This window comes from Toxorhynchites rutilus, chromosome 2 (assembly GCF_029784135.1).
Source record: "Toxorhynchites rutilus septentrionalis strain SRP chromosome 2, ASM2978413v1, whole genome shotgun sequence".
NCBI classification, from domain to species: Eukaryota; Metazoa; Arthropoda; class Insecta; order Diptera; family Culicidae; genus Toxorhynchites; species Toxorhynchites rutilus.
In genome coordinates, this window is record NC_073745.1 from 298,176,540 (window position 1) to 298,201,774 (window position 25,235).

Here is a 25,235-nt window from a genome sequence, read left to right on the forward strand (position 1 = left end):
TACACTGTAAAGACTTCTTTATTTACAATGTCCCTTACATACGTGTTTGTTTGTTTGTGTTTGTGTGTGTGTGTGTATGTCTGTGATGTGTTGTGTTTATTAAATTTAGTTTTAGTAATATTTCTAATGATTTCCTTTTATACTTGTTTTTTTCATCTGGTTTTTTTCTGTTTTGTTTGCACATCACTTCAAACCATTTTCAGCTGCTGTCTTGCTTTTTGCTTGCGATACACAATACACAATGTTTCCGCTGGTTCCTTCGAAAGTAGTTCGAAATTCGCTTCGGCTAATCATTATCAAATCGAAATATATGTTGGGTTTTTATTTTACCTAAAGTATCAAAGTATTTTGTTCAATTTTCTTTTTTTTTTGTTTTCGTTAAATATTATTCCATCGAAATCTGTTGATTTTTCGTGTCACGAAAAATTGCCTAATTTTTGTGGTTGTTGGTTTGTTAATGTTTCCAAAAATGGGTGCGAGTGTGGAAAAGGGAGCGTTGGCTGTGAAAAGATAATGTTCGTTCCGGAATGTTTACGTTTTTTTTTTTGGTTCACGTTGAAGCGAAAGTAACGTTCATAAATGCATAAACATATGTTGTCGTTTCTATTAATAAAAGCACCGATTTGTATGTTTTAATATTTGATCGATAATGGTTTGAGGGCAGCAGTTAGAAGTTGTGGGGTCATTTTTTTGAGATTGCTGGTAGAAGGTTCTAAATTGGTCGGTTATACTCGGAACAAATGGAAAGCATCATAACCACGCTTATGCTAACGGTGTCTCAATGGCACAAAACGGAAAGAAATGGGAACGTGAAAACACAGTTTCTTGTTACTCTCATCTCTACACAATCAGTCTCTAGTTAGCGTCGAATATGTTTTCATAGACATTAGAAATCAGTATTGAAGCGAATCGTAATCGATGAATTGGCTATTCGATAGAGGGAGATGGGAAAGCCCAGACAGGGCAAATCAGGTGTGTGAAAACTATTAGGCCATTAATTTCGTAATAAACCTTCCAAACTTGGGTTCTTCTTGATTATAATCCTCGCGTTGATGAGCGATTGAAGATCACTGGTTTTGCTTAAACGCTTCGTACTATCTAATCGATTATAGTTCTAAGGTTCGGTCATTTTTTTCCTATGGGAGGGACACATTGCGATGTGTTGTGAACAAAAAAACATGATGGTTTGAACCTTTCGAGCTTCATTGGTTCTATTTCATGCGACCATTTGTTGTTATTGTTGAATGACATTTCAGGACAAACAGAGTTTCACTAATTAGTATATAATTGTGTGTTTTTTTCTTATTTCATTCATATAATCATTTGTCGATTCAATACAGCATCTGTTTGCTTAGTTTGTCGTCCTAAGTCAGCAGTATGTATTACACTGGATTATACATTATCGATACCTAAACAACGGACAGAAAATAACAGAAATTAGCTTGATACAAATGTCTAAATATGATTACACCTGTTTTTTTTCACCTGCGTATTTCTCTCCGGACATGTGCTTAGATGGACTGTTATAAAAAAAAAACAAGCAAGAATATAGCCTTCAGTGGTTGTAGTAATACTTTTTGGGGCTTTGTTGTTACGATACATGACTATAGGTATTCATACGTAAGGTTCATGATGTCACATCGTATTGATATCTATGCTAATTACAATTATAATTATAATAGCAAATCTTGTTTCATTTTTTTGTTTTGTTTTATACATACGTGTATTCCAGTTATAATTCAAAAAGCTAGTTGTGTTTGATATTTTGTTCATTTTTCACATATTGATAGTTTCTAATGCTCTCTCATGTAGCTAGCTTTTTAGTCCAGGTTTGGTTACACACAATTCTTTTCCGACAACTTATCTCGCCACACAATAAGACCGAATAATGTTGCGAATGTACATCTTTCAAACTACTCCACTACAATTGTCCAGCCGTAAAGGGCGATTTTCTGGCATTAAAATGACTGAGAAAAAATGCTACCTACTGTCTCTGTGTTTAAAACGAAAACTACCTCCCTTTCTTCTGCTTCTTCGAATCCAGAAAACAAATATGCATTCACAGGCTGTGTTGGCATCAGGATGCCTCAATTCACCGTCGCGACATCAACAGATATCCAAAAAATGCATTCCTCGTTTGCACTTAACCCGAGATAATAGAAAAAACACGATCAATTCGCTTCTTTGTTATTTGTCTATCCTGCCGGAAAACTGGATGTGGCATTCAAATTCAAATGAATCCGCTTGTTTTTTCGATTATTATTTTATCATCATTGTTCTCAACAAAAAACGAAATACTTTTCTTCAAACCATACTCAGTTTCTTTTCTTACGTGTTTGTTTATTGCTATAGATTCAATCGTTCAACTAATAATTAAAGATTATTGTTTCCGATTCAGAAAAAAACGTCATTGTATAAATAATAATCATATATGCTTGTTTACCCTATACAAAATGCTCTCCTTATATACCGTTTTGTATTACCATACTTTAACAATAAAGTATTAATCATTTTGCCTCCACTCGGGTTTTAGTATTTAGGTTTATTTTTTGTTCCTATATTTGTTTTCATTCAAAGGAAAAAAATACGTTTAGCTGTCTCGAAATGAACTATAACTAATGCTTACTATTCAACTAAAAAATAAACTTTATTCGCTTAATCATCATTTTGTTAGCCTGCCTTTATATAAATATGTAACATCTATATTCTATAAACCTCTAGCCTGCTTTTTCTTACACGATAAAACTTTACCTGTGAGTGTAAAGGAGTGTTCATTTTTCTTCATCTTCTTCTTACGTCTGCCATCGTTAAATGCTGTATTGTTCCATTCATAGTTTGCCTTGTATTTTGTTTTCTGTGGTTTTTTCCATTACTTCGCTTATTTCACACTTCGTTCAACCGTTGCGCAATAACTAATGCCATATTCCAGGATTCTCCTAATAAGCAACTTCAAGGTAGTAGGTACAAAACAAATAATAGAAAACGATAAAAAATGTGTGTTTAAAAAACCAATACTTTGCGATTGATCTTTAGTATATCTCATCATTAAAGCGGCCGTAACGCACGAGTTCTCTCTGAGTAGGCTATGAATGTGACTCAACCAGCGCGCTCCGCGCGTTACGCACAAATCGTAAAAACAGAGCTCTCTCGCTCACTAAGACCTCCTCCAAACGTTCAATCTCTTCATCTATTTAGTATAATGTTGTTGTTGTTGCTGCATATATACTTGGAACTCGGCACGACTCTACAGTTTTGAGTGACTAAGCGCGCGGGCTTTTTGTTTTGTTTTGTTTTGTGTTTACTACTGCTTCTTGTGTTCAGTTTGTTTTTTTTCTGTTTGCTATTGTGTTTACAAATCACCATCACTGGAGTCGATCGAGTAGTCTCAGGCGTAGAACTCCCGATTGTTGGCGTTCTTCGCGTAGGTGTTAGCCGTTGGCGATCGCTTCGGCTCGTCCAGGGCGTAGCTGCCTTCGTCCTTTTTCCGCATCCGGTAGACGATGAACATGACGACTAGGATGGCGCACAGCAGACCAACTACCGCACCTCCAATCACAGCTGCGAAAAAATAAGAGTAGAAAAAGTTAGTCCCGTTCGGTGTATATATACCGGATGCGGCATTATGGGTTATATTTTTCTAACGCAATGTAATTGAAAATCCTTTATAATATGATTTTCAATTACATTGCGTTAGAAGAATGAAGAATGGAAATGAAAATCATTTTGAAGAATTCGTCTCACTAAACAACTGAAAGCTCAACATGCATGTTATAACGCAGAGCGCCAAGGGGAAACGCCAATGTGCTCAGATGATCTGTTGGGTGGAGAGACTTCGTTTCTTCGTTATGTCGCACTCTCGGTTTGTCCAAAAGTTCAATACATGCAACTTCATGCGTTACTTCAAACATTGTAACGATCTCGAAAGACTTTCTTAGTTGCAATCGCAGAAAATTTTCAGAGCCCGAGGTCAAGTTAAAAGCTTTAGAACCACGCCAATCGAATAAGACAATATTTCTCTACGAAATGCACAGACTCAAGTTCAATCAGTTCAAATCGAAAAACTACAGCGAACGTATTTTGAAGCAATTTTATAGAAACGGAAATAATCCGGTCAATTATTACTTTTCGGCCGAATACCGAATAATGAACGAAATTAAGTAATTTTCTAATAACACAATAGTTGTTGATTGCTAACATTAATCACATCAAAACGCGCTGCGATCTTTTTACGATAGAGTATCGCGTGTATGCACCTTGCCGTGCCATGATCATTGTGGAGATTCCTACATGCAATCTACTGAAATCTTTGTCAGATTGTAGATTGCGGGGGTATCCATAATCAGACTTTTTGTCCTAAAGAGAGTAAGTGTCGTCGTTGCGGCTGGGTTCTCTATGATTTTTTCTAATGCCTGGTATATAGATAGCGAAGGAAAAAATCAAGAATACCTTAAAAGAACGGTCCAAGCGGATTTATTCAGAAATGCTTCAAAATTCCATCCCAATGACACCAGACATCTTCACTCTCTTCTGCAAAATGACGGGCCTGTCACTCTCGGTTAATATGGCTGTCTTTAGCCTCTTAACAACTCCTAGAACGCATTTCTTTGGCCATACATTGCGCGAGGAAGCGCTGTCCACGATAACAAACTCGTTGCCCAATTTAATTGAACTTTGTAGGGATCAAACAAGACACGATAGTGTCTTATTACTTAGTGTTTCCTAATAGATGAATATAAGAAACCATTGAAACGCTGCTCATATAATTACTATTTTCTATACACGATGAACAAAGAGAAGCAATTGTGTTTTTTAATGTTATAATTATCTAAATTTCTGCATTTGGATCTTCAAGTCGATAATGAAACAATCAGACCAGTAATAAAAGTAAAATAATATTTGTTTTTAGCATTATAACTCCTCGGATTCAACATTGAATTATCACACATACTCAGCATTTACTCATACCGTTGGAGTAAATCACTCCACCATCTTTATGCGATTGATCGTGATATCTACATGTGATAGAACTGAAACTACAGACGGAGACGTTTAGACTATTATCGGAATTGTAAATACTAACGCTACAAACAGAGCAACCTGGTGATTACGTCTAGCTCTGCGGACAAATGTTCATTGAAACGATTGATTGTCCGCATAAATAGACGCAAGCGTTTTCCAAATGGAAAAAATATGTTATAATCCGCAAAATCACCTAGGCCCTCTATTTGCCGATAATATCCTTCAACTGGACAGATCATTTCATCGGAAATTAGCATGGTTATGCTTGTAGGCCAAAAAACAACAAAAATGCGTTTTCCCATCAGTAATGGTGTTGTCGATTATGTCTCCTATGAAATCATGGGCAGTGTTGCTCTGAAGTCCGTCGATCCTCCGAGCGTCTCCCAGCTGCGCTCATCGAGAATTTCTGGGCAAACCTGAAGCGGAGGGTCTACTCCAACAATTTTGTGGCGAAAACGGAGGAGGTACTAATCAATAAAGCTAAGGAAGAACTGGGAAAAAACATCCACTCGTGAGCTGTTCCGAAGAATCGACTCTTTGAAGTGAGTTGACACGGAACAGCCCGCAAAAAAAATTAAACAGCTCTTCAGCTCACTTTGATATTGATGCAGGAGAGAAAAGAGCTGTAGAATTGCAGAGAGTGTGTGAGCTGTAAGATACAAATGAACTGACCGCCTCTCGCTCTCCGTGTTATGACATCAGTTCAGTTTCATTTGTTCCTTGTCTTTTCAACTGTTATATTCGCGTTGACGGCATTGAGCTTTGTTTTCTAGTTTAGGGGACGCCAAAAATAATTGACTTTCAGGCAAAATGAACACGTTTTTAAAATTAAAATTATGAATGAAAATTTACACCTGTGTATTAAATTAGTATTCTATTTCAATGAAAAACACTGTTTGTAGGCGGTGAAAAATTCTTATAAGAAAATTATTTTTGAAGACAATTGTATATCATAATGAAACGTCTCAGTAAAAATGTCGGAAATGTATAGACAAATGGTTAAATAAGAGTCAGGAATACGTGTTTTAAGTAATTTAATAACTTGGTGTGAAAAAAATCATTTAAATTTTAACATTTTAAAACTGGCTTCGTGTCTCCTAATCTGATAAAGATTACGCTATCGAGTTTGGGACCCAAATTAAAAGTCGCTACTAGACGTCGACACTGACAACTGAGCTGAAGAGCTGTTGATGAAGAACAGCTCTTTTAGATGAGCTGAGCTGATCTGAGCTGATGAGCTGGATTGCACACCTCTAGTCCTGATCAATAAGCTAGAGTTTAACAGAGTTTAAAGATATTATTTTTACAACGACTGCTACGTGCTAGACGAATCGAAATTTACAGAAATCTTTTTTTGTTAGTGTGTGTGTTTTTGAATACATTTTATTCGGAACTTGTTGGTGGTTCTGAATAGAAACGACGGGCACCTTGATTATGCGCCCGTGTTAGGGAACACTAGGGTGGCAATGGATGTATGAGGAAAAATTCATCATCGAATTTCAAAAACCGACCATGTACATTATGTTTATTGGCCCAAAAAATTATCTGTGCAAAGTTTCAGCTCAATCGGACATGATTTAGGAGTGCCCCAAAGCGCTCGAAGTTTTGATTTTTTTGATCCTCGAAAATCTTCCAAGGGGGGAGTAAAGGAAATTTAGAAAATCGAATTTTTTTTCGATGCCAAATGACTTAAAAATGCATGAAACGTCGAGATCTGGTGTAGTCTCGAAAAAAAATTTTGACCGAAAATCGACCTTTTGGGAGCCTGAGAGGCAATGGAGGTATGCAAAGAAAAATAATTATCGAATTTAAAGAACCGACCATGTACATTTTGTTTATTGGTCAAAAAAATGATCTGTGCAAATTTCAGCTCAATCGGACATGATTTAGGGGTGCCTCAAAGCACTCAAGTTTTTGATTTTTTGGCCACTTAGGCTAAGTCCCAATAAATTGATTTTCGGCCAAAAATTTTTTTTCAAGATAACACCAGATCTCGACGTTTTATGCATTTTTTAGTCATTTGGCATCGAAAAAAAAATCAATTTTCTAAATTGAAGATTTTCGAGGATCAAAAGCAGCTGATTTGGTTTGGGGGTACTTTTTATTCCCTTACCCAGCCAGGTCCTTTGGAAATAGAAAATATTTTTTTGTACCGCGCAACACTGAAAAAATCTGAAAAAATCACACACATACAGTGTCGGACAATAGAATAGGACCACAGCTCAATCCAAAACAGAAAGTGACAAAGCTTTGAGAAAAAAATTTCCATTTAAGTGCATCAAACCATTTACAAATTGTAAATTCCATTCTTCGAAGAAATTAAAATCATCCGTAGTTAAACCAATTGTCCTTTATTTAAAAATGCGTTTTAAGCATACTTACTGACTAAAATAACGCGACATAAAATAGGACCGCTTTAGAATTCATGGAAAAAAAAATTAAAAAAAAGGAAATTCATACCGTGATCGATTTGCAGGGTTAGTACTTGGTGGTATAACCCTTATTACGCATCACTTCTCGCACCCGGTTCGGCATCGACTCCACCAGCTTTTGGCACGTTCTCAGCGGGATAGCGTACCACACCGCCTGGATTCTCTCCCACAGCTGCTGCTTGTTTTTTGATTTTTCGGTGTACACCTTACGTTTAACTATTTCCCATAGGTTCTCTATGGGATTGAGATCAGGGGACTGTGCTGGCCACTCCATAACGTCTACCTTATTATCCTGGAACCACTTTTTAACCGTTTTAGCGGTATGTTTGGGGTCGTTGTCCTGCTGGAACTGCCACGTTAGGGGCATCTCCCACTCGGCGTGTGGCCCGGAAAAGGAGAAACTATGGAGAAATGTGCTGTGGTCGGATGAGACCAAAGTGAACCTCATCGGCTCGGACGGAAAGAGTTGGGTCCATCGCCCACTCGGCTGTGCGTATATGCCCCAGTATACAAATAAAACATTCAAACATGGAGGAGGTAACATCATGGTGTGGGGGTGCTTTTCTTGGGTCCCTTGTACTGGATCGACCGGATTATGGACCAGCATCTCTACGCCCAGATACTTCGGGAAGTAATGCTGCCACACGCCGAGTGGGAGATGCCCCTAAAGTGGCAGTTCCAGCAGGACAACGACCCCAAACATACCGCTAAAACGGTTAAAAAGTGGTTCCAGGATAATAAGGTACACGTTATGGAGTGGCCAGCACAGTCCCCTGATCTCAATCCCATAGAGAACCTATGGGAAATAGTTAAACGTAAGGTGTACACCGAAAAATAAAAAAACAAGCAGCAGCTGTGGGAGAGAATCCAGGCGGTGTGGTACGCTATCCCGCTGAGAACGTGCCAAAAGCTGGTGGAGTCGATGCCGAACCGGGTGCGAGAAGTGATGCGTAATAAGGGTTATACCACCAAGTACTAACCCTGCAAATCGATCACGGTATGAATTTCTTTTTTTTTTAATTTTTTTTACCATGAATTCTAAAGCGGTCCTATTTTATGTCGCGTTATTTTAGTCAGTAAGTATGCTTAAAACGCATTTTTAAATAAAGGACAATTTCTTCGAAGAATGGAATTTACAATTTGTAAATGGTTTGATGCACTTAAATGGAAATTTTTTTCTCAAAGTTTTGTCACTTTCTGTTTTGGATTGAGCTGTGGTCCTATTCTATTGTTCGACACTGTATCTAGAAAAGCCGTAGGAATACATTTAAATATGAATTAAAGTAGTACTGAATCTCTAAATCCCAAATTTTTTTTTTAAATTTCAATATTTTTTTAGTACTTCAATTTTTGATAATTTTTCTTGATACACCGTAGTAAAATGCTCATTCAGTATTTTTTCAAATTTTCATCTCGAATATTTTGAGGATGGCGTGAAATAATCGAAAGAACGTTTTTCACCATAGACCCTATGTTAAACCACATAGCGGTTCAAAAAAACCGCCAAAATTTCTCATTTGATATCAGAGGCGACGCGTGACCAACTGAGCTACCTGTTCAATTTCATTTACAACATTAAAACAACAGTATTGCGATGACAGATTTTAACATTTTTATTTCTCAACATTTATCTATACAGTAAAACCAGTTTTTTGAGCGGTTTTTATGCGATTTTTGTGGTGCGACTTTTTTGTGCGGTATTTGAAAAAAATCAGTCACCGGACTGTGTCAGCTAATTCCCATTCACATGTTTTGTTTTGTTTGTTTTGAGGTGCCAGTAGGAGCTTATTGACAGGAGCAAAGAGTTGATTTTATGATCTACGCAAGTGAGTAGGCCGCTTATGGAAGTGAAAAAATGAAATCGAATGTTGATCACGAATGGAAGCATTAGGATTTGGGTTATTTTCTTGAGGAACCTTTTTTTATGCGGTCCCTATCCACCACATAACAAAAAGTTTTTTTTCAAATTGTTTAGCGAACACGATTTTTTGCGTGGTCCCTATCACCCGCACAAAAACAGGATTGCCAAAAGAATCCTACGGCCAACTATGAGCGCAAATTTATCAATTATTTCCTCATAAAATAAAGGCATATGCATTATCTCATAAAGGAAAATTTTTTCCACAGTCATCATCATAATTCCGAATAACCGTTTCTGGTCAGATCTCGACCGCAAATAATTCTTGATCCGTCGAACAACAAAAAAAGTTCTTTCAACGGATGCCGTTGTATTAGGCAATGTCAGTATTATTCTGGCCAGCCGTTTCGGAGAAGTGTTGATGCAGGTTTTGTTCAACGATAATCGAAATAATGACTATAATTTAAAAAGATCCGTCAATTTGTTACAAAATTTCGAGTGGTATGAAATAAGCATTTCAAAATTTCCAGTAGGTAATGCGACATGGAAGTCGGCAAATCTTTTGTGATTCAACAAAGCGACGAAATTGTATTCATCTAGTTCCATAAACCGTTTCTTCATTTCGTCAATAATTTTGTCTATAATCGATTCATATAAACGACGACAATTAATGACGTTACTGTAATTTATAGTTTCGCCAAATACATCAGTTGCATGTTTGAGCGTACACCCAAACTAGCGTTGGCAGAAAACATTTCATCTTTGGCAGAAAATATGCCATTTTGTGTGCATCTGGGTGACGTGCGCAAATAATGAACTGTTTTAAAAGCTTAAAAAAAGTTTTGTATGTATGCGAGCAGACATCTCATTCTGTTTTCTTTCCTCATTTCATTTGGGATTGTGCAAAAAAGAAGTCCATACGACGTCAATGGGGATCGAACCAAGGCCGGCAGGAATGCAAAGCTATTTTACACGACCACGCTATCCATATAGCTGCCAGTGTTGATATACGGAAGCGTGATAATATTACACCTCATCATAAAATGATGAAGTTGGAAAGTGTTTTCCAAGAGGACAAAGAAGAACATGGACGAGAATATATCTTTCTCTGTCTGGGCCGTGTATTTGACAAACAATACGAAAAGCTTTCATATGCTTTCATTTAAATGTGTGTCCTGTTTCGCTCACTCATATTGGCTCTAGCATTTATATTATACAAATGATATACATGTATTGGGGAGTAGCACATTCTCTGTTATTATTTAGCTCATTTAATGTAATGAATCGGGATGCCGTAACATGTGCTAAAAATTAACTTTGGGTGTACTATCGAAATGATGATCTACTTTGAGCTCCTCTATAAAGGGTGTGTCACATCAAATTGCATCACGGAAAAAACGCTGTAGAAATTAATTTTTTAGGAATTATATCTTCAGCTTTCGCTTATAATCAGATAAGAGTGTACAGATCACGTTGGCCATGCTTCACTGTCAATTTTTCGTAAATTTGGAAAAATGTCGTCGAACGAAAAAGAGCGTCGTGAATTAATCCTGTGCACTCATTTCGAGAATCCGCAGTTGTCACATCGGGACATCGGTAAGATGCTGGGAATCGTCCAATCCACGGTCAGCAGAGTACTAAAACGATACTTCGAGAACCTAACCATCGACCGGAAGGTGAAGAACGGCAAAAATGGATGCTCCGTCAGTGAAAAAGATCACAAGCGTGTAGTTAAGCAGTTTAGACGTGATCCGAGAAGTTCGGTCCGGGATGTCGCCAATAAGCTGAATTTGTCAAGTTCATTCGTCCAGCGGACCAAGCAGCGGGAGGGCCTGCGTACATACAAGGTTCAGAAGGCTCCTAACCGCGACGAAAGGCAAAACATGGTGGGGAAGACGCGAGCCCGGAAGCTGTACACCGAAATGCTGACGAAGCCGCATTGCCTGGTAATGGACGACGAAACCTACGTCAAAGCGGACTTTCGTCAGCTGCCGGGCCTGTTGTTCTTCTCCGCAGAGGACAAATTCAGCGTTCCGGAGGAGATTCGCAAGCAGAAACTATCCAAGTTTGCCAAAAAGTACATGGTGTGGCAAGCGATCTGCTCTTGCGGAAAGCGGAGCGCCCCCTTCGTGATGACCGGCACGGTAAACGGGCAGGTTTACCTTAAGGAGTGCCTACAGAAGCGCTTACTACCACTATTGAAGCAGCACGAGGGCCCGACCATCTTCTGGCCGGATCTCGCTTCGTGCCACAATTCAAAGGACGTGTTGGAGTGGTACGAAGCCAACGGGGTCACCTTCGTGCCAAAGGAAATGAACCCGCCCAACGCGTCGGAGCTTCGCCCAATAGAGAAATATTGGGCGATTATGAAGCAGGCCCTCCGGAAGAACCCAAAAGTTGTCAAATCGGGGGCGGACTTCAAGAGAAAATGGATTTCTGTTAAAAAAAAAACTACAACCTGACGTTGTACAGAACCTTATGGACGGGGTAAAGAGGAAGGTGCGAGCATACGGGCTTGGGCTCGAAGTATGAATAAAAAGAAAATGCCAAAAGTTGTTTAATAGTTTTTATTTTACTGTCTAAAATTTTCAAAAGGATCGGTCTACTGGGCGATTTTCTACAGCGTTTTTTCCGTGATGCAATTTGATGTGACACACCCTTTAGAAGCAAGGCACGTTACGCACAAATTCTACCACATCTAATTCCTTTTTTTACTAAGTTTGATAAAGCACATCCGTATGTGCAAATATATTCGCAAAAAGTTTTAGCAAGAATTTCAATACGTGTGCGCGACAGTGAATATATCCAATGAATAACCGTTGTTTCACCAATGTTTGCACACCAGATTTATCTCCGGACATTACAGTAGCGCCATCAAAGCTCTGGGCTACAATTTTGTCAGCATTAAGACCAAAGTACGCAGCTATTTCATTCACAATACCGACCAATGCAGCGTAGGCTTTGAAACGTAAGCAGACAAACGTGTACTATATGTACCGGGTTCAAGTTGTCGAATGAACAAAATCGATAAGAACGCTCGAATTAAAACCACACATCAACGAAGAATACCACCACATCCACAGAAATCATGCATGAATTGGTTCGTTTTTCGTTTTGGTTTTTTATTCGCATCATGCTCGCTCGGGATGTTTGGTGCTGTATAAAGGGTGTGTCACATCAAATTGCATCACAGAAAAAACGCTGTAGAAATTCGCCCAGTAGACCGATCCTTTTGAAAATTTTAGACAGTAAAATAAAAACTATTAAACAACTTTTGGCATTCTCTTTTTATTCATACTTCGGGCCCAAGCCCGTATGCTCGCACCTTCCTCTTTACCCCGTCCATAAGGTTCTGTACAACGTCAGGTTGTAGTTTTTTTTTTTGAACAGAAATCCATTTTCTCTTGAAGTCCGCCTCCGATTTGACAACTTTTGGGTTCTTCCGGAGGGCCTGCTTCATAATCGCCCAATATTTCTCTATTGGGCGAAGCTCCGGCGCGTTGGGCGGGTTCATTTCCTTTGGCACGAAGGTGACCCCGTTGGCTTCGTACCACTCCAACACGTCCTTTGAATAGTGGCACGAAGCGAGATCCGGCCAGAAGATGGTCGGGCCCTCGTGCTGCTTCAATAGTTGTAGTAAGCGCTTCTGTAGGCACTCCTTAAGGTAAACCTGCCCGTTTACCGTGCCGGTCATCACGAAGAGGGCGCTCCGCTTTCCGCAAGAGCAGATCGCTTGCCACACCATGTACTTTTTGGCAAACTAGGATAGTTTCTGCTTGCGAATCACCTCCGGAACGCTGAATTTGTCCTCTGCGGAGAAGAACAACAGGCCCGGCAGCTGACGAAAGTCCGCTTTGACGTAGGTTTCGTCGTCCATTACCAGGCAATGCGGCTTCGTCAGCATTTCGGTGTACAGCTTCCGGGCTCGCGTCTTCCCCACCATGTTTTGCCTTTCGTCGCGGTTAGGAGCCTTCTGAACCTTGTATGTACGCAGGCCCTCCCGCTGCTTGGTCCGCTGGACGAATGAACTTGACAAATTCAGCTTACTGGCGACATCCCGGACCGAACTTTTCGGATCACGTCTAAACTGCTTAACTACGCGCTTGTGATCTTTTTCACTGACGGAGCATCCATTTTTGCCGTTCTTCTCCTTCCGGTCGATGGTTAGGTTCTCGAAGTATTGTTTTAGTACTCTGCTGACCGTGGATTGGACGATGTGACAACTCCGGATTCTCGAAATGAGTGCACAGGATTAATTCACGACGCTCTATTTCGTTCGACAACATTTTTCCAAATTTACGAAAAATTGACAGTGAAGCATGGCCAACGTGATCTATACACTCTTATCTGATTATAAGCGGAAGCTGAAGATATAATTCCTAAAAATAAAATTTCTACAGCGTTTTTTCCGTGATGCAATTTGATGTGACACACCCTTTACTCTCGCGGTCTCGTGCCCTCTCTCATATTTTAATGACGTCAGGAATAGAAAGAGAAACAGAAAAGGAAACGATGACAACCACGAACAATCACTGAAGAGTGGTGGTGTGTATTTTCCATCGTTTGCATCGGTTTTGTTCAGCAGAAATATTGAACCGAAAACGTCATTTTTACGCAAGGCGGCGCATTAGTACTAGAGTAAAGGTAATATTATATTATCAGGCACGTAGCGTAACCGGCACGGCACGTTTCATGCAAGACAAATATAATTGCATGTGTTTCAAATGTGTATGCGTATACATAGCGGAACGGCTCCGAACATACACAGCACGTTTCAGACAAATGCATGAAGGATTTCTCGAAATGAATATTTTGCCGGTGCTGGGCACGAACTACACGGGCGAGTAGCACCATACATACAAATCAAACGTCGAAGTTCGTGGTATGGGTGCGTTCGTCGCTCTTCGGTACGACATCGGTTCAATCACCAGTAGCATTTCTCCGCTCCGTCCGCGCTGCCGGTCCGTACAGAGAAGTTGCTATGTCTGATGATATGAATACATCATGTATTTGTCTTCCGGTGTCGGTACGTGCCGTTTACGCTACGTGCTGGATAATATAAAACGGCCTTAACACGGGGTGAGTTGGACATACGAGGTGATTTGGACCACCCCTTTATCTCAAAAAGTACGGCTCAACTTGGATTTTTTCCTTCTATTGTTGAACCGTAGGTACCTGAAGTAAAAAAACTTTGGTAAAATTCGACAGGTGGAAGGAAACGGTAGCATGAACACAACAAGCACTTTGATTGTCAAAAAATGCGAGTTTTCCAATCGTGGTTTTAAGGTTTTCCCCGCTGACTAAACAAACGTTTCGTGTATTGTGCAGTAAAGTTCTGTTTATCTACAGAAGAGGAACAATTTGATGTAGTGAAACTGTCAGTTTGATAACAGTAAATGGAATTAATTGCATTTTAATTTTTGCATGTTGTGTGGGGTAACATGGACACGTTTCTGTGGGGTGAATTGGTCCTACAGGTTAGAGGCTTTTTAGAGGCGAATGAACTGCAAAGTTTAAAGCCTCTTAAAAACAAAGAAAGAAAGAAAGAGGCTTTTCTTTGGTCCAATTTATTCCAGATGCCGCTGAATTGCAAAAAAAAAAAAAAAGGATGAGCAGACAACTTTGGAAGAAGGAAGAGCTTGAGAGAGCAACGCAGCCATCGAGAACGGATTTTCTTTGACCAAGCATCGAAAGTGTTTGGAAATGCTCGAAAAACAGTGAAAAGATCCATACAGAATTCGAGATGGTCTCTATCCAATTTTTCTAGTCTGGAATCTGGTTAAGACACCTGGTATCGATCCCAGAACACTGTTACTGATTGTAACATTATCCCAAAATACTTAACATACACATAAGTAGGTTTTTTTCGATGAAACACACACTGGATCAAATCACCCCACAGACGGTCCAATTCACCCCGCATCAAATTTTAATGCCCAAAAATCATCTCTTTTATTTTATGATATATTTGGTAATTTGAAGCTTGATATAATGATTAAACATTATTGATTGAGAGAAAACAAGTGTAGCTCAGTATACAATGTGACATTTTTTATTTAGACCGTATTGGTTTGGAAATATTAGGCGATTTGCCTAGGTGGTCCAAATTCCCTCCTTTTCCCCTAGTGATCGTTTTATACGTAGTTGGCTGTGTTTGCCCTATGTTTGGATGACGGCGGGTTCAGATGAATGGTTTGAACCCAGTAGTCATTACTGCTTATTTCGTACACCAAAATAGAAAATAAAATAAGGACATTCGGGATAATATTGAAATCACAAAAAAATTATCTTACCTCATCCATCTACAAATGTGAAATAATATACATTTGATTCTGAGATTGTCTACCTGTCCTATGAACAGTTTGAACAGGCGGACGAGACGCCTCTGTTTGATATCCTATACAATATTTGCCATACTGGAGATTTGGTTTGAGGGCACTTTTTACTCCATTACCCGGAATTTGGTGTTATCATCTCTTTTGGTGTCCCAGCGAGTTCATCATCCAAAACACTCACCCAAAGTTTAGTCCACATCTTGGAACTCATCAATTTTTCACAAGACACAGAATGCGTCGTTTTGAATTGCTTTCCAAATACAAACTTCCTGTCAAATCGACTTGAATATTTAAATGGCGTCTCAGAATAAATTCATTTTTCTCGATGAAATACGGTTTACCCGCTACAATGTCTCGTCAACAATTTTTGACAAGTTTTCAGCCCATGAAGTAAATGACGCATATATCATTGATTCACGGTGACACATATGAAAGAGAAACCATTCGCATTATCTATTCATCTCTAATCCCAACCCAATATTATTTTCATCTAAGCTCCATCAAAATTTAACAAACTTTCGACTTTTCCCAATCGCACGAAATTAGTTTTGCGGTGTTTTAATTAAGTCCACAATTAGTGAGCGATCTTCTGCTGTTTAGTTATGCTTGAAAATTTGGCACGTATGGATTAACCATAGCAATACTTGTCCCGCGGCACTGATTTTTCACTCCCACAGCTCGGCTGACGTTATTGTGTATGGTCAACTTTCCCAGCCCAGAGAAAAAAAATCCAAATGAATATCCACATCGTCGTCACGGATAACTTTTATCGGCATATTGTGGGGGCTGGCTGGTTGGGAGTGTGAATGACAACAATAACGCGCGAGAAAGTTCCGAAAGTGGCACCGAGGGAATCGGGAGGACGACGGTACCCCCGAAAAATCAGTAGATTGTAGAGAAAAGCATTCACCCCATAATAAAGTGACATCAAAATGGGTATTGCCTATACAAACAAACACGAAGCACCGAAGGCAGCAAAGGGACAAGGCACAATGTTGTTTATGTGGACTGGGAGGCCTTCGAAGGGTGTGTCCTTGAAAGAGGTTCGGTCCCAATCAGTGAATCAACAAACAAAAAAAGGAGTGGAAAATAACTTCGGAGAATGGTGTGGGTGGCGGACCATTTTTTTGGAGGGTTTTTTTTGGGAAAACACACATACCTGCAAGTATGCCTGGCTGTGCGAAGAAGCTGGCAGTCCTGTCCTCATTCTTGGCGTTCATGATCAACACACCGCTGCCGCCGTATGCGTTGTTGCTGTCGTGGCCGCTGTCCGTTGGCGTGATGTGCTGATGAGTGTGGCTGATCTCGAGGTCTCCGTCGGGCGATTGGCCACCGTGCGTTATGCTGGTGCCTGATTGCTTGCTATTGTCCTTGCCGATAGGCACTGTGTGTTCATAGAGAGCGAGGAGGGCAAAACGTAATTATATTTGGACATTAGTAATGGTGTGTTTGTGTAGCATTTAGCGGTTTGATTGATTTGCTTATTCCAAAAACATGCATAAATAACACTAATGGGTAACGTTAAATTGCTTAGCTAAATTAGGAAAAAGGGTAAATACGAAACTTGTAATATTTTTTTCCGCATTTATCCTTTTCCCAGTGAAACTTTCGCATATGGACTTACAATCGAACCGTGAATAGAGAAAACTTTTTCCATAAACTGAGAGACGCAACTTCGATTGCAAACAAAACTCGAATTTGATTATTATTTCGCTCAGATTGTACATCCGTAGCGAGAGTTTGGCCGTAACCACTAATGAAAGGTATATTTTTTTTCTGGTGACACAGATAAATTGAAAAGTGATATTCGATATAAAACGAAACAAAATGATGTACGAATGCATGGAATGAGAGTAAGGTAAGCATTGTTGGAACAATATTCGCGCGGTTTCCACTTTCTCACAGATAGGCGCAGAGCGAGGCAAATTCAAAGTTGAATGATGATGGAGAAAAATGGGAGAGATGGGCACAATATAAGCAATCAGCATTGAGACTCGCTTCGTGAAAGATTAATGAAAGGGAGCGCTATGCCAGGGGATGAATAAGATGCTTGTAAAAATGTATTCTGCATGAGAGAGAGATGACTGGAATGAATGACGAAACTAGAGTTCATGCAGGAAAAAAAAACTCAACTATAGAAACAAAACATTGTTCAAATAACAGACGAAACACGGAAGGAATTGAAAAAAGTTGATTTTCCATAAAGATGCAGTGAAACCATTGTTAGGGGAAACTTGTTTCAGAAACGTTTCGAAAGTCACCTTCCACCCTATGCTGTAAATTATAGAGAATATACCGACTTAATCTTAGAACAAAACAAAACCCATCCCTAAACAGAATCGGAGCAACAGGAGTTGATGGTCGATTACACAGTGCTTTAGAGGTACACAAAACCCATCAAATCAAGTTAACTTCCGAGTGCTGTACCCCTGGTGTTTATCCACTTAAGACTAATCGTAAAAGTAAATAATAAAAAAGCCATGCAAAACTGACTATCTTCATCGTCTGTCGTGGACGGATCAACAGAAGGTCTTTTGGTTTCAGTGTAGAGATCATCTTCATCTTCGTCAACGTAGGTTTCGTGATCACCTGATCCTCCTGCGCTGGTTTCGGAAATACGAGACTTGTCCTTCGAACCGCTCACGCCGAGGTTCGTATTGCTGTTGGTGTTGCTACGACTCGAGCTGGACGAGGAGTCTTCGTCATCGTCACCGTAGCCGGAGCCGGAAGATTCGTCGTCCTCCTTCTCTAGATCGTCGCGAATCTGGAAGGGCGAAAAAAAGAGCAGAAATGATTGGATATATTAGTTTTTCTTCAAGGGAAAAATTACCTTTCTCTCATTTTCTTTTTATGTTATCATCTTAAAGCGGGGGCTTTATGACGATATTTTATTTATCATCATAAATAAAAAGAAAATGAGACAACCATTAATGTGAATGTGATGTGAAGATCTAGTCTCAAGAAAATTTCTTCAATACAGCAAGTCACTACACCCAAACTAACGTTGACAGAAAACATGTCATCTTTGGCAGAAATGATGCCATTTAATGTGCTGTTGAGTCAAATGCGCAAATAATGACCTTTTTTGAAAGCTTAAAAATGGTTTGTATGTATGCGTGCAGACATCTCTTTTTGTTTTCTTTTCTCATTTAATTTGGGATTGTGTAAAAAAAAAGTCCATACGACGTCAATGGGGATCGAACCTAGGCCGGCTGGAATGCAAAGCTTATTTACACGACCATGCTATCCACTAATGAGGCTAATGATGCTTCGGCAGTTGTTTAGCAAATACGTGATAATATTGCACCTGATTATAAAATGAAGTTGGGAAGAGTTTTCTAAGAGTAAAAAGGAGCGCATGAAGGAGAACAATATCTATCTCGGTCTGGGCCGTGTATATAGCAAGGTATGCGGAAAGCTTATTTGTCTTTTGTTTTGCTCGCTCATATTAATCTTATATTACTGTACCATGTATATTATACAAATGCTTACCAGTACACCCAGGTTTTTTTTACGCGGGGGATACGTACCTCGTAAAAAAAACCGCGTCAATTGGGAATTCCGCGTAAAAAAAACCGCGTTGATTGGAAAATCCGCGTAAAAAAACCGCGTTAATTCGAAAATCCGCGTAAAAAAACCATGTTAATTGGAAAATCCGCATTAATTGGAAACTCCCCGTAAAGAAAAAAAGTTCACATAAAAATCCTCTTGAGAATCGTGATGGGGTGCGGCATACGCTCTGAGGGAGCTTGAAAGGGAGAGATATGAACTGAGAGAGAAGTGATGTTGCTCAGGTTTACGCGCAAAAATCGGAAAATCCGAGAAAAAAAACCGCGTTAATTGGTTAATAAATCCGAATTCGAGTAAACATTTATTGTAACTCATTAGATGAGCGATTTTAGGGGGTATGACGAAGCGAGGTGGAGTGTGACAAAGTAGTTGTCCAGCCTAAGGTAAATTTTATGGTTTAAATGCTCAAAAAGGTGCGCCTGAGGGAGAGATGTGATATTGCTCAGATTAAAAATAACATGCTATCTCGAGATACTTCTTCTTGCACTTGCAGATTCATCAGCTAGCGACCCAACTTGTATTTCTGCTGGAAATGCTTTCTCTGCAGCGCTAATTTCCTCTGTTCCAACTCTAACTGCTTCTGGTCTAATTCTTTCTGTTCTGTCAGGCATTTGCGTTGCAAAATCTGTCCTCCGACTTGACGTGGTCGTTCCCATCGAAACTGGCATTGGCGGTGGTGAACAACGCGGGCAAATTGAATCTGTGTTCGCTACAGATGCATCGAACCTGGCACATAGGTGCGGCACTAATATCCGTCAATAGCACTAAGTTCCGTCATATGGTCTCAGGAAGCATGAGGGACAGATTTGATATTGCTCAGTTTTTTTTACGCGGTGACCGCGTTAAAAAAACCGCGTTAATTGGAAAATCCGCGTAAAAAAAACCGCGTTAATTGGAAAATCCGCGTAAAAAAAACCGCGTTAATTCGAAAATCCGCGTAAAAAAAACTTGTAAAAAAAACCGCGTAAAAGAAAACCAGGGTTTATCTGTGAGTCATGCCATTTTCTGTTATGTTATGTCTCATTTAATGTCATAAATCGGGATGACAAAACATGAGCTAAAAATCAATTCTGGGTGTGATAATTTTGTTCCTTATTATTATCCCGTATTTCATTATCTTTCATTAGGGTGCCCATTTCCATTTTAGGGAGGTTCGAAAAATCAAGTTTATCCCTTTTTCCAAAAAGACGGAGAGCAATGTAGAGAACATAAGCGGAGAGACTTAGGACTACACCTAGAGCTTTTTTAAAAAAATAATTAAAATCATTTATCGAATATCCAAGTAAATTTTTGTGTATCACTTAGAAAAATTACACCACTAACGCTCTAAAAACATAATTTTCAAATAAATTATCCAAAAACTTTATCATACAGCACCTTTCGTAGAACGGCAACAGAAAATCCGGAATCGATTTATGGCGACCACTATAGCAATCGCAGTGGAATGAATGTTCAATATCAGTTTTTAACCGACGAACACAGGTCTCACCAGTGCGCAATGGTCCAGGAGATGCATTTAAGTGGAAATTAGCATTTAGAGCTCGACAGTTATTCTCTAGACAAAAACTGTCTTCGACAAAGTTGTTACATATAATAGAGCGCTCATTTTCATGTTGTTGAAAATAGGGTGACCAAAATTTTCGATGAAATAAAAAATCTAACTTTCTTATCTTAATAGATAGAGGTAAACCTAGTTCGAAAATGTTGTAGTCCGTGTTATTTGAGACGTCTTTGTAGAACAAAGTTTTTTTTCTATCTCGATAAAAAAAAAATCCGATATAGCGCCTTTTTTCTAAGTTGCGTTAGGGTCACAATGAAAAAAAACTGTTTTTTTGCTCTAACTTATATATTTTAAATTCTACATAGAAACTGTCTTCGACTTTTAGAACATACTAATACAAACAATTTGCGATGCAGAACTTGTCAATATCTTAACTTCACTCAAAGTTATTGATATTTCTTCCCAAAAAATACGCTCTCTTCAATTGCTTGCCATTCTTTGTTCTAAAAAGATGTCTCAAATAACTCGGACTACAACATTGTCGAGCCATATTTACCTCTATCTATAAAGATAAGAAAGTTAGATTTTTTATTTCATCGACAGTTTTGGTCACCCTATTTTTGATAACATAAAAATTAGCGCTCTATTATATGTGACCACTTTGTCGAAGACAGTTTTTGTCTAGAGAATAACTGTCGAGCTCTAAATGCTAATTTCCACTTAAATACTTCTCCTGGACCATTGTGCAGTGTTGCCCCATTTTAATTTGTACCATAACTTGTAATTTTTTTTTAAATTGTCACTATTGTTATTTTTATGTTAAAACTGTCATAAGTAATGCGAATTAATTGTGCAGATTTCTTTCTAGGAACAAAGTTATGAATAGAACAACAGTGATGAGTGAGAATATGGAAATTTTTAAAAGTAAATATTGGGTGTTATTATGTAATTCTAATTGAACAGAATTTTACTCGCTAGCTCTATTTTGCTGTTATAGATACAGTTGAGTGAAAGCTTTAAGCATAATTTTTCGAGCTGCTTGGTTTGCTTGTTGCATTCCTGATATTTTGGGTGAAACATTTCGGCAACACTTCAAAATATGCAATTTGCAACACATGACGTTCGAGAAAGAACAGGATTCAATAGATTCTATCGATTTACAAAATACGAAAATTTGCTCGGTGTCATAGTTATAGGGTTTGAATTGATCATTCGATAAAATATAATTTACATAATAAGGACCAATATTTCCGATAGACTTCTTATTAGTTTTGAAACGGATACTAGTTTGGCCGGATTCCGGATACTGGATATCTGGCAAGCTTCGTGGCCGGATTGTCGGGTATCCGGCAGTCGAATATTCGGTTCTTAATTTGCAAATACGAAACTGGGAGAAACGGCATGTGTGCTTGAAGCAACTAAAAGGAGTAATGAATGCATTTTTGCATAAAGATAATGAACTATGAGTAAATTTTCCGTATAAAATTAATATTCCCTGATACAGTATCGAGTGTTCTGCAAGGAATATTGAACAGATTTTTTTTTTTTGTTAAGGATTTTCTATTACAATTATGAAATTTTTGTGGATATATTGAAATAATGTTAACCTTTTTGCGTACGATTTAATTTTCAAAAGACCGGACCAAATGCAAACACTTCGATGGGTCGAGTAACTTCACTACTCTTCTGAGCGTCTCAGCGTCTTGTGATATGCAAGCGCACCACGAGAGAAAATCGATGTTGTAAGTGTTGGCACAATCATTTCACATCGAGTGAGACTCGATGTTGAGCGTGAAAGGGTTAATACTAGTCGAGTGAGAGTAAGTACTACGACACAAATAATCAAATAGTGTCAATCAATTATTTTCATTCAAGACTACAAAACATGAAACCAGTGTTGCCACACGTACAAATTTACCTGGAAAGGTACAGATTTTTTCGTTATTTTTGGTACAGATTTTTTCCGCGTATGGCATCTTACATTTGAACAAAGCTAAATTAAGGTACACGACGACTAGTCGCAGTATCGCTTGGTTTCAGAAAAAAAACTATGTTGAGCATCATCAAACACACGAGTGACTTGCACATGTAAATGTAGTATTTATAGTAAATAAATGAGTATTTTTTTATGCTAATAAAATAGATTTTTCTCTACAACAAAGATTTTCGATGGTACAGATTTTTGGAAGAAAAAGTACAGATGAGAAAGATTTTAAACCCCTTTGGTACAGATAAAAATGTGGCAACACTGCTTGGCACAGTCTTCAGGGATGATAATCTGAGAGAAGGTACACTTACCTCACCACAAATCAAATTAAACGAAGCAAAAGATACGAAAAGGAATGAAATCATACAAGCTCGTGCTACCTTTTTGGACAGTTTTAACGAAGTGGCAAAAAATGATAGTTTCAAGAACTCCTAAATAGTCTGACTTGGGACCAAAAAAATTGAAATTTGATCATTTGAATCTTCTCATAAGTGCTTGAAATGACTTCCCAATTCAGCATTTGAAGATGCTTTCACGGGAGTACTTTCGGTGTTCTATGTGCTGTCTCATTCTCATCTGAATACTTGTTTTATGTTGCAACATGCAAAATTAGCTCGGATGAACAAGAGAGTCCAGAACTTCAAATGCATAATGCACTGCTACATAAAGCACCACTGTTAAACCAAAAATGGTTATGTGGGTCTACACTGCAATTGTGCGGCCTAGGACCTATGCCTCACTATTATGGTGGCCAAAAACTAAGGAGACTGTAGCTACAAAAAAGCTAAACAAACTTCAACGACTTCAACGATTACTGGAGCAATGCGAAGCACACCCTCAAAGGCATTGAAGGCTATCCTTCTCCTGTTGCCTTTGAACCAACATGTTCGGCTAGTGGTTAAGAAAAGTGCTCTAAAGCATAAAAGATGGAAAAAAAATAGACGGGGACAAAACGGGTCACCTGAGTATCCTGAATCTCTTACCTTCTGGACCAGCCTCTGAGATGAACAGTGATTGGATGGAGCCTAGGACCAATTATAACATTCCATACAAAGTGATCGAACATTCTCGTTCAGTATGGGATGATGGTGGTCCTAATGTTCGTAATGGTTCAATCATGTTCTACACTGATGGGTCGAAAATGGGAATCACAACAGGTGCTGGAGTGTACGGTCCCAGAACTAAAATCTCTGTAACTATAGGAAACTGGCCTACAGTTTTTCAGGCAGAAATAGCTGCAATAATAGATTATTTAAATGTCTGCCTTAAAAGAAAATATAGACATGCTAACATCTGCATATCCTCAGACAGTCAAGCGGGACCCGCCTTTAACCGCCTTTAAATGCTCTTCAAAGATTGTCTGGGAATGCATCTTCCTTTTACGGCAATTAAGTCAGATAAGTTCGGTACAACTGTACTGGATTCCTGGCCATTGCGGCATAGAGGGCTCAAACCCACCCTTCACTGGTCCAGAACCATTCTGTGGAATTTCTGACTGTGTGTTTAAAAGTGAGCCAAAGAAATGGGAAGACCGGGTATTGACAGCCAACTGGATGGCTGTACAACTCACCAGGCAAAACAATTTATCACGCCGAGTATTAAAATTACTCAACGACTGCTGAGCCTTAATAAGAAAGACTTCAGCACATTCACTGGTCTTGTAACAGAACACTGTCCGAGTAAATACCATCTTAAAATATAGGTTTAGCACAAGATGATATTTGTCGCTTTGCAATGCCGAAAGCGAAACCTCTGAACATTTGCTCTGTAACTGCGGAGCTCTAACAAGACGCAGACTTCAACACCTTGATAAAGCTTTTCTGGAGCCCAAGGAAATTTGGTCTGCGTCGCCGATCAGGATTATAAATTTTATCAAACAGATTATTATCTCGCAATAGCTTTCAGTCTACTTCTTCATTAATAAGCAGTAGATAAGCTTGAAGTGTAGTATAAAGAAAGGGGTATACCACAACAGTTCAAAATAATGGACGCAGTGGGTCACACCCAACAGGGGAGAAAAAAAGCATCACTGTTGTGTCATCAAATGGGTGAGTGTGTGTGTGCCCTCCCTCAGATTATCATCCCTGAAGATTTTCAACCTTGTATGAAAATAATTGATTGATGTTCTTTGTTTATTTGAATTCGTAGCACTTACTCTTACTCGACCAGTATTAAAATTATTTCAATATATCCACAAAAATCTGAGTATTGAAAATCTTTATCAGAAAAAAATCTGTTCAAGATTCCTTGCAAGAAACTTGATACTCTTTCAAAGGATATTCATTCTAAACTAGAAATTTAATTATCGTTCATTATTTTTATGTAAAAACTAGCTGACCGGGTAAACTTCGTCCATCCCAAAATTTATTTTTTACGTTATCACATCCACGTTTTCTTACTAAGCGAACATTCAAGGGTCCAATCGCACTGTTCATTGATTAATCTTCTAATCTATCCTTTAAAATTATTTTTTACTATAAAGTTTCAGTACTTCTACCAGAACTCGACATTATATTAGATTATTTTCAGATAC

General features: G+C 38.8%; 1 protein-coding gene across 2 annotated transcripts in view; it reads right to left on the reverse strand.

Moving 5' to 3' along the window:
• The window catches only part of LOC129765156 (syndecan), a 103,130-nt gene continuing 77,895 nt past the window's right edge, over positions 1 to 25,235 (reverse strand). The window contains exons 3-5 of one of the 2 annotated variants that reach the window (XM_055765048.1): positions 18,234 to 18,408; positions 16,804 to 17,028; positions 1 to 3,558 (exon numbers count right to left, since the gene is read on the reverse strand). In XM_055765048.1, the coding sequence (XP_055621023.1) occupies positions 3,386 to 3,558; positions 16,804 to 17,028; positions 18,234 to 18,408 (573 nt within the window). In that variant the 3' untranslated portion in view covers positions 1 to 3,385. Of the gene's footprint in view, positions 3,559 to 16,803; positions 17,029 to 18,137; positions 18,409 to 25,235 lie in introns of both variants that reach the window. The other variant, XM_055765047.1, reaches the window with a different exon arrangement.